General features: G+C 35.9%; 1 protein-coding gene across 1 annotated transcript; it reads right to left on the bottom strand.

The window, feature by feature from the left end:
- Positions 1-1,192: 1,192 nt before the first annotated feature.
- Positions 1,193-2,746, bottom strand: LOC150107123 (alpha-2C adrenergic receptor-like). Its single transcript, XM_090391624.1, has one exon. The coding sequence runs from the start codon at positions 2,744-2,746 to the stop codon at positions 1,193-1,195; it is 1,554 nt and encodes a 517-aa protein (XP_090247750.1).
- Positions 2,747-10,801: the final 8,055 nt, after the last annotated feature.

Raw genomic sequence — 10,801 nt, 5'->3', positions numbered from 1 at the left:
ACGACTGTTTTTTTCTTTTTTTCTGAAAAAGTTCTTCAGACTCATTGCTAGTAAACAAATGAGATAAACAGCTCAATCGCAAAATTAAAAACAAACGAAGTTTAACTATGCCACAGAGGTGCTTGATCTACGGTCTACAAGAAGCGAACGGTGCTCAATCCATGTTTCGTTGCCTTTATATTCCTAGAAAAGAACACCTTATTTGATGTCTGTTTCCGCCATTATAGGCCAGTACACTGATTTTCGTTATTTCACTTGACTTTGCGTGCAACTGTCGACTTCCATGGGGAAGAGTCCTAGACACGGTCTGTTCTAGCAGCGAATCGCGGTTATGTTTGCAATTTTAAAAGGAAACACTGATAATCAATTATAACAATTATAATTATACAGGAAGAATAGTGATTCCAGGATCAGGTACAGTTAGCTACGGAGCAGTTTACATTGCATTTGGGCTTGGAAGGGTAAAGTCTGTTGCCATTTTCAAAGCTATAAAATATTTTAGGCACAAAGAGACAACATCCTAATTTGTTTTCACTCGACATAAAATTTAGGATAATATGAGTTTTTCAACTGGTTTTTGACATAGTTCAAACAGCACCTGAGATACACAAAATATATTCAAATACATATGCATTCATATATACACAAGTACATAATTAGTATGCATGAATGAATATGTTATGTACTTGGAAATATACATGGAATACCTGAACGAACATTAGTGATATTTTAAATCATATATTTAACTAGGGATCTACACATACACCATTCTTGTACCGCTATTTACAACAAATTTTATCAGTCTCTCATAAAACTTCGTTATATCTACTGCAACATTTTCTGAGGCAGACATTTTATTGCTGATACAGACGACTTTTTTTTTTTACTTCATTTCTGTTCTCAGAATAAGAATTAAAACATGAATATGTAGAAAACAGTTAGAAAGGCTTTCAATCCGTTTTTTTTTTTTTTTTTGGTGATTTCGTTTCTTAATGTACAAACACTGTGCTACACTGTAAAATTACAACAACAACGTCACACCTCCTTGTCAATAGGTATTAACAAGTACACCAATTTAAAAGGCTTAATAACAGCTGCAACAGTTCCTTGTCGAAACCGAATACACACACATTTCAGGCACTTTCTTGTCTTTGGCATAATGGAAGACAAGACAACATTGTAAACAACGTAGCTATTTAAACAGGATTTTTCTGAATGCCCTTCGAAAATCCCTATTAAATATCGTATAGATGATAGGGTTTAGTGCCGAGTTGCAATAGCCTAACCAAAATGCAACAGCAAACCCGGTTTCTGGGATTTCGCATTTGCCGCAAGTTGCTTCCAAAACGTAAAGCACAAAGAACGGCAACCAAGCTAAAATGAAGGAAGTCATGATTAATCCTAGAATTAAAATAGCCCGGCGTTCTCTTGCTTTTGCAATTTTCCTCTTCTGTCTTTCGGCTTCATTTAGCGGTGGCCTCACTGCCATCTCTTCGGGTTGGGCTTTAATTTTGGATTTTTTCTTCTGTTTCTTTCCGTTCTTTAATTCGTAGAGTTCGTTTATGTCTTCTTCCGATCGGCCGTAGTTGGCCAGCGATAACGTTGACCCAAAAGGCGACTTGAGGAACTTTGGAGTCGTTAGCATTGATAATTTTCTTAGCGGTTGAGGAGTGTACAGACGTGAAGTCTCGTCGGTTTTGGGAGAATACGAACAGTCAGAGGGGAAGTTGTTTAGCTCGACATCCTTCATAGACGCTAAGCTATCACTGACGACAATGTTTCGCCTGTCGTTCTCCGAGTCATGCATCGGAGAGTGGAAATCGGTGCACGACTGACTTCTGCCATCGAGACTTTCGCAGGAAGGTTCGATTATGATCTGAGGGGCCTGAGGAGGCAAAGGAATTCTGGGCTTATTCGTTCCATTGCTTTCGTTTTCTTTAGATTTAAACGGCACGGTAGAAATGAGGGAGTCTTTACTTTTGTCTGGGGGACTGGGGTTGGTAAAACTTGTCGATTTATCTTTGATCGGATCGTTTGTGAGTTCGGGCGTCTGTTTCTTTTTCACGTGTCTCCTGGCTCGAGACCGGGCAGCGATAAAAATCCTTATGTACACGAATACCATTACAAATGCTGGAATATAGAAAGAACCCAAAGCGGAATATAAAACGTAACCAATATCATCACTCAGAGAACACGAAGGGTTCTCGGCTGGTTTCTGTGGCTTCTTCCATCCCACCAACGGCGGCAGTGATATTACAGCGGATAGCACCCATACGAAGCAAATCATCCCAACAGCTCTCTTCGGCGTTCTGTTTTTCAAGTAGCTTACTGCGTGCGTCACCGACCAGTATCTGTCTAGGCTTATCAAGCAAAGATTATTAATTGAAGCAGTGCATAGTAGGACATCTAACGCGGCGTAAATCTCGCACCACACTCTTCCGAATATCCAGTATCCCATGAGTTCATTGGCTAACGAGAAAGGCATTATAATAAGCCCAACTAAAAAGTCTGAAATTGCAAGTGATGCGATGAACCAGTTCTGGACTGTTTTTAATGCTTTCTCGGTTGCAATTGCTATGCAGACTAACATGTTTCCAACAACTATCAAGATCATAATGCAGGTCACGAACAGAGCCGTTAAAATAATTCGGAGTTCAGTGTAGCCGCTTGGGTATGGAGATTGTGGCCACGTGTCGGAATCATCTAATGAGCCATTAGTAAAACGGAAATCCGAGTTATTCGTCATATTATTAAGCTGCTGGGAACCGTTATCACCTTCATGATACTCGAAAGAGTAAAGGAATGAGGAATTCGTGCTATTTTCGTATAAAGACATCCTTCCTCTCCACCCGCTCCTTTGCGACCAGCCTGTATATAACACTTGTTAATAGAGTAAGTGCGAATGGTTCTGCATTTCCCTCGTTTTATTATGCATCAGAACGGTCACGTTATTCCCGGGGAAATTAATATAAATGAGCATTTAGCGGGATCATCGGTGAAGCCTATCCTTCCACATGCTGCTTCAAAGTAAATCTGTTTCCTTTATGTCTGACACCTACATAAGGAGAAAAAAAAAGGTGATTGTAAAACTACAGTTTAGAAAAGTAAAAATATAAATCCAGAACAATTTATTTAAATCTCGATCAAAGTTTCAAAATTATAATATTAATCTCTCTCTCTCTGTGTGTGTGTGTGTGTGCGTGCGTGTGTGCATGTAGGGGGGGGGGTTACACGTTGGAGCTCAGAACAATTGAAACCAGTTTGATTATTCAATCCCTTGACTTCCTAAAATTGTTCTGCTTTCCAACGTTTTAACTGTTTTTAATTACTTGCTTTAAAAATTGTAACGTATATAATAAATATTTTATTAAAAATGAATTCAGTACAGTTACAGAATATGTTTGAATAACTTTAATTCTACACGGAACTGAAAATTATGGAAATAGCATAGGCGATGATATGATCGCAACAAAAAATTACCAGGCAACTTACAAGGCAACAAACCTGTAGTGCAATCTAACGCAACTCCGATGCCGAGGGTTGTATTCTCGTAAGCTCGCACGACAAATCTACGAAACTTTCATAATTTCTACAGATATTCGGCTTTGAAATAATGTTGGATCCAATATTCACTATTTATATGTAATTTACGTCGCCGAAATGAAGCCGTATGGCGCTTTCTTTTTTAATTATATTTTTTAAAGAAAATTCAGTATAAACAAAATGATTATTAATTAACTTGAACAAATGTTATCAATGCACCCACGCAGTTTTTTTAAAGCAACAGCATGTGACTAAGAGCGGACACTATTAGTCACATTCTATTCCTTTCGAATAATTCTCTTAACGTGTGCTGTATTAACAGACGACACACTAACTTAACGGACAAACAAACACACTCGTGTTCCACAGCACCTAAGCCTTAACACCCGGACAAACATAATGGTTTTAGTAGTGTAGTGTAGACTGTGGATTGTGCATGTAGATGGATCGTTTAGTGTATTGTGTAGGTTAGCAGGAGTAGTAGTAATAATTATTATTACTTGACGCCTATATGAGTTTGAAGAGTAAGATTATTCGTGGCGAATATTATTTAGTTCCACATTAGAGCAGGTCAATGAGTCTTTTACTGCGCTTAAAATGTTTTGTATGCAGAAAACCCGCTGTTATATTAATACAAGTGTTAACCCAAGTTCCAGATGCAGTTTCAGTAATAATCAGAAAGACTATTCAATTTGTTATATCCTGACTAACTCATATTGCAGATTTCTCTAAGTATTAAACCACTGATATCTTTTCTTCCATTTGTTCCTTGCTTAAAATAATACATGGGGATTGAATCCTATGTAAAACATCAAGAATTTACACGGACTTTTCAATTGAAGGTGAGTTGGTCAGTCGCTTACGGAAGTGATAGGCGTTTTTCTCTTAGAAATTCAGAATTTGTTTTCTTCAAGAAAGGCAAATCAGCCGTAGAACACACATCAACAGATAGAATTAATTATACTCTCAATACCAAATTCAGGTTTACAAGGAGCCAAGTTACTTTTTTATCTATATTAACCAAACCTTCGCAGTAACTCATTACAGTTGTATGTATAAATCTGTGAAAGCAAAATGCTCCTGACGCATTGAGAAGGAAGATGATCCTTTCTTGCTTCGTTTGATGCTTGCAAAATAAGTAAGAAATAATTTCGTTTTACTTAATCAAAGAGTTAAAGATGTAAACTTGAAGGTTGTTTTGAAATTACGGCCTAAGCAACTAAAGCGAGGAGAAGACCAACGTATTACGACAGTAGACTGCGTGTGTTCCCACTGTTGATTTGATTTTACTGAATTGCTGATTTTCTTCTCCAAAACTTGAATTTTCGGGAAGAAAAACTTGCCATCAACATACGAGACTGGCACCTCACCAGTCTCACTTAAAGGCATTGTCAATACCAACTAAGCAACGTATGCTCCGGAGATTGAGGATGTTGCGGTTGTCAGTAATATTTCTAAAATTATATTAACAATAGTTCGGACACTTTACATTGCTTTCTAAAATATTTACCATATCCAGACTTGATTGCCATCTATATTTAATTCGAAGGATATTTTGACTGAGGATAACCAGTTAAAAAAAAGCCCCCAATTCTGCGAAATAGCTGAAAGGCAGAATATTGAACAAACCAAATAATAATGAAAAAGAAACCTGAATTAAGTTAGATAATATTTCTAATTCGATTTTAGTTTAATTTAGTCATATAAGCGACAAATCTCTCACAGTAAAAAATAATAAAAGAATAGCATTGCACTTTCAAAAAATCGATACCTGCAAACAGGGCCGCCGAAAGAAATTTTCGGGCCCGTGACAAGCTTGTGGTCCGGGCCCCACTTAAAAAAGTGCATCGCTTTTGTTTAATAAAAAAGTCATATAAAACATGAAACATTTATTTCAAAAAGTGTACAACAAATTCAAAATTCGATATATTACATACCATACAAAATACAAACATTAAATAAAAGAAAATTTTTATTGCCTCATCCACTTCCTCACTTTATGGTTAGCAAAATCTTTAATCACCTCGTCATAATCAATTATCATTGCCAGGTCATGTTCTGTTGCAAAGTTTCCTAGAGCAGATGATCTACTGAAGCTCCTTTACTGCTGAAAGTTACTAGCTAGCGCAGCCGACTGCAACAACCTTGCACGAACGCCTATTGACGTCATCACCCCCTATAACTACAGCGATCCGCGCCGAGAGAATCAGTGTCTTCCGGACAATCACGGCGAGCTAAAGAGGGAAGCTGTCTGTCTAAAACAAAACACAGTATCATTCTCGATATGCCTTTATCATTGTTGTATTATTACGAGAATTAAAACCATGCATCACAAAAAAGTTATGAGACACGTCGGGGCCCAATGATCGGGCCCTTTTCGATGCCGGACCCTTGACAAAAGTCTCAGATGTCACCCCTCTCGGCGGCCCTGTCTGCAAATTGCCAAAACAGTTACTCGAAGATTATGAAGCACAATAAAACTTTTCCCTCCGTCTCTGAAGAGAGGTGTTCGATAGCGTGGACAAATGAACTGGTTATTCTTTCATACAAAAAGATGAAAAAGGAAAAGTTTTAATCTATAAAACGTTTCGAACAATGATCAGGAAATCACATTGAAGAAATTAAATTTGGAGTTTGAAGCTGGTTTTTGAGCATTTTTATGCTGATTAGAAAATAAAAAGTTTCTTAATCAGCATAAAACTTTGAATTCCTATTTTTCACGAAACCCTTCTTGTAATGACCGACTAAAACATGAAGGGGGGGGGGGGAGTAGAAATCTTGTGTTCTAAGGATCTAAATTGATTTTGCTCAACAAATCTTGTGAATGTAGCTCATGTTTTTTTTTATTTGCTAGTAAATGGTAAATTAGTCATTTTTGTGGGGGGGGGGGGCGTGCGAGAGCGTGCATAGTTCTCAATTGTCATGCATTCTATATATTAGTTTCATAATGAGAACTTAGTTTGCTTATTGAAATGAAGAGCTACAATAAACCAAACATGGACTTAATAGTCGACCATGCAGAATAAACCGGTGTTAAGAACATCGTCACGGGTTAGAAGAACGTTGAGTGTCATCGTGATAATGAGAAAGGAATTACACATCCCTTTCTGATCGAATGAGTTAGTGAATATGCGGAATTCCTTACGCTATGCGTGATGGGATTATCCCCAACTGTGGAATGTATGGAGCGGCTTTTTCCCCTGCTTGGACTTGGAACATTCGTTGCAGTACTTGAAGGATTAGTGCCGACAAATATGCAATGACTCCTGATTTGGGATGGCATTATAGACCAGGCTCATTTTTCTTTCAACTCGACGGACGATATTAAGTGGTATCCCTTAAGAAAAATGATCATAATGCACAGTGTGTCAATTTCAAATCAGACGAACATTTTGAGAGACATAATATAATGGAACATCGAGTGCAAATCAACTCAGTGCGTTGACTGATTCCATGAGACCAGGTTATGTGCAAGAAAGAATTGGCAAGCCTATAGGATTAAAACCTCATCTCAAAACGGGACCAAAAGACGGAGCACAACTATTGAAACATTCAAATAGATGTTTTACGGTTTTTTTGTTCTGATGAAGACAACTGACTATACTGCACTCTTCAAGGAAGGTCTAGTATCATGTATCGAAACTTAGTATGAAAATACTTTGCTTAGTTATAAATAACCAATGGAATAGTAACTAATATATATCATATTGATTTGCATTCATACGACGCAAATCATACTGCAATATGGAACATGTCTAGTCGTAATTATTCTTGACATATCTGCGGAAAGAGATTTACTCTGTGAATGAAACATGGAAAGATCATTATTCAAAGATATGAGATTTTTGGTGTGAGTTTCTACTTTTGGAAACAAAAATTCCCGCAGATCAGCGAGGCCAAAATATTGCGTGATCCTCATACAACGGAAATCAAGAATGACTCCGCTTTTGATGAGACTTGAGGTGAAAATAAGAAATGTCATTTCCTGGACTCGCATGTCGACTTTTTGCCTTTTTTGTTTTCCTAATAAAGTTCGGTGCAGTTAGCGACGAGCGAGGAATTCCTTCATCAAGAAATATCTTTGGGATAGAGAAAACAGCAATACTTAAGCAAGAAGCGAAAAACAAAAATATGATTTTTTTCTTTTTATATTATTATTTAACATCTCCTCTATTTCAGTGAAAATTTCTTTGCAAATTTTTGAACAGTATTAACAAAAGAAAGCAACAAGTTTATTTATTTACATTTTTTTTTTAAAACAAAACTTTTTTTTTTAAATCGAAGTTTCTTATCAACCATACAAAGAAGAACCGCTGTTGTGTTTCTCGTGTGTGTCCTATAAACATGTTTGACTTAGATAACTTCAATTACTAATGCACTGTGAAATGAAAAACAAGGGGAAGGAAATTTACATGTTGATCCTCAGTGCAACACGCAACAACGACATGATCATATTAACATTTATTTCATATGATGTTGCTGTGACAGAAGGCAATACAATTACACCAAAGATTTTTTAGGTAGGTTTAAAAGAATACTTCAATTACTGGAGGAGGTAAAGAAATAAGCATGGATATAGAGACATCTAAGCCTCTTCCACTATAGTGACGACATAGTTTTATTTAATGAAGTCCAGACGATTTATAAATACAATTCCTTAAACTTCCAATTTGTAATAAAGCGAGCATCATATCATTATTGAAAACAACGAAATGCAGTCAACATTACGTTTGATTGAGAATCACTATGGCGATTACAGTATTCGAGTCGCTTATTATGCATAAAACGCAGTTTTCAATCAGATCTTGGTATTTAAATATAGCAGTAAACTTTCTAAATAAAAAATATTACGAGAGAAAGAGGAATGTAAAAGTATTATTTCCTAAAAAATTTAAAATTACACTAAAGGTTTCAAATGAATTAATCGACTTTTATTTCGTTTAATATTAGCAAATGCTATTATTTTCTCTATCAAACTCTTTTTATTTGTTTACGATGATTTCAAAAGATGAACAGCTAGTAAATTGGAGAAATGTGATTGAAGTATTCAGTTATAATTTCTGCTAAATACGCCTTTGAACAAAATTTAATTCAAAATCTGAAATCAAACCATGCTTAATTACGACTATCCTAGATGTGACTGTTGTTGCAAACTAGATGACTATAGTGAACTTAGTGGCGAACGTAATATATCAAATTGTATTTGCATGGACTGTTTGGTTCAATTTGTCGATTGTTCCTCTGCTACGGAAAGGAACAGACCATCACAACTGCATTAAATCATGAGCTACATTTTGCATAGTTCGCTGTAGCAGTTTGGATATGAATGCAATCACTTAGAAAACATTGAGTTAGTAGGATGGGAGTTCTAAGCTTTGCATCTATACAATGTTAGTTAAAAGTATTAGTAGTGTTTTATAGAAAACAAATATATTCGAATATTCTTTCTAATTTAGTGAAGACTGAGATATAGTTTATTTAAGGAAAAAACATTTTTTTTTTTCGTTTTCCCTTTCAAATAAGTTTTCTGTAAGTAGCTTTCAACGATCAGGGAAATGCCAGAAGTAACTTTTTAATATGTATTGCAATAATTGCGTAGGTAATGGTAAGTCCGCTTCATTTATCATAATGGGTATCAGCCATCAACCAAACCAGGCTTATCTAAGCAGGCGTATCGCTAATGTTTAGGAGATTAATTTTAATTCCTGGAAATCCTGTTTGTCAATTTACTGCTATAATATCTAATTTTGAGATCAGATGTGAGCGTGAGTCGGTTATTATTTAATTAATCAGAATGTACAGTTTATTAATATCTAAAATTCTTCTACGCGTGTGCTTTAATGGCTCCAATAGCTTATAGTATCATGTATCGTTATATTAGTTTCTAAAGTTCGTAATCATATTCAAAAAATAAAATAGAATGAAATAAACACAAGAATATACACGATTAAACACAAAGACTATAGCTACATAATTATCAGCAGTATGTAATTTTAAAGCAATTCCTACTATTCTTATTAAATAATAATGCCCACTGAGAAATCTTTCCTCAAGTTTTTCCTCCATTTATTTTGGGGAAAAAATACCACGTTTTAATTACAAATTTAGTGTTTTGATGAAGTATATATTAACTGCACGGGCTTTATCGCTATTTCGTACGCATTTTCTCTACAAATGCGTTTACTCAGTTTTCCTCTTATGTGTTAATTTTCCACCGAGCTCTTGATATTCTGAACGTTTTTTTCTGCCCTGTCATCTCCATCCAGGAGATTGACTTACGGATCTCTACCTGTGATCCATAATGTGCAGTAGAAAGATAAGATGATGCTATAATCTCTTCCATCTCACACTTGCTATCCTGTTTGTAGAGATCACTTGCATTCTTTGGCTCGGATTGCCTGTTTTGAGGGACAATAAACGCAAGTTTCCTAGAGAGAAAAAACACTTCTGTATGAACCCAGCTACCTCACCCTTGAATAAACCCTGATAAAGGTTCCTCTCGTCATGGACAGGATTATAACCCGGATCTTTCTAACCAAAGGGCAAGATCGAAACCAACTAGGCTACGAACGCGCTAAAAGTCTTTGCGAATTTAAAACTATGGAATTTTTTTTTAAAGATCGACTACTTTTAACGTGAATAATTGTTATTCGAAGATCTCTTCGCTGACATAATTCCTCCTCAATCACTCAACCACAATTTTTTAGCGTTTACAGAACGTTTTCGAAAGATATTTTATAAATCAATTTAATCTGAAATATCATCTATAATTCAGGAATTTGTGACATTCGGATAAAGTCGATTAATTCAGATAATTTTGAATGTGCGGATTAATTTTTCTTCTATTTGCTTCACCTTTTATAATTTCAATATTGGGAAAAGACATTTCTTGACAATATTAAACAAAATTTCCAAACCAGCAAAAATTAGAACCAGCAAATATTCAGTATGAATAGCACGTTTACAAAGTGTAATTTACTATGATGTTGAATTAGATTAGGGAGAAGACAAACTTGAGATTCGACAGTGTTCTAATTACCTGATTGACTTTTGTATGTAATGGAAAAACGAAAGCTTCCAGTTGGAGTAAGCTGTGACCTTTTCCTAAGACTTGCAGCTCATCATCGAGTTGAAACTCCTGTTAGCGAATATATCAATACACCTTTCCATCCCGCCAACAGAAATTGTTCATTCTAAGCCAAGGTGGTCATTAAGTCAAAAACAAAAGATTCTCCTCTACCAAATTCTGAATATGCGC

The sequence above is a fragment of the Typopeltis vanoorti genome, chromosome 4, assembly GCF_054136105.1.
Source record: "Typopeltis vanoorti isolate ZY-2024b chromosome 4, IOZ_Tvanoo_1.0, whole genome shotgun sequence".
Lineage (NCBI taxonomy): Eukaryota > Metazoa > Arthropoda > Arachnida > Uropygi > Thelyphonidae > Typopeltis > Typopeltis vanoorti.
The sequence above is the reverse complement of the archived record's forward strand: the minus strand, read 5'-3'. Positions and strand labels throughout refer to the sequence as shown.

Excerpts from the sequence above, each read along its gene's own strand:
- LOC150107123 (XM_090391624.1), bottom strand. The coding sequence starts at position 2,746 with ATGACGAATAACTCGGATTTCCGTTTTACTAATGGCTCATTAGATGAT.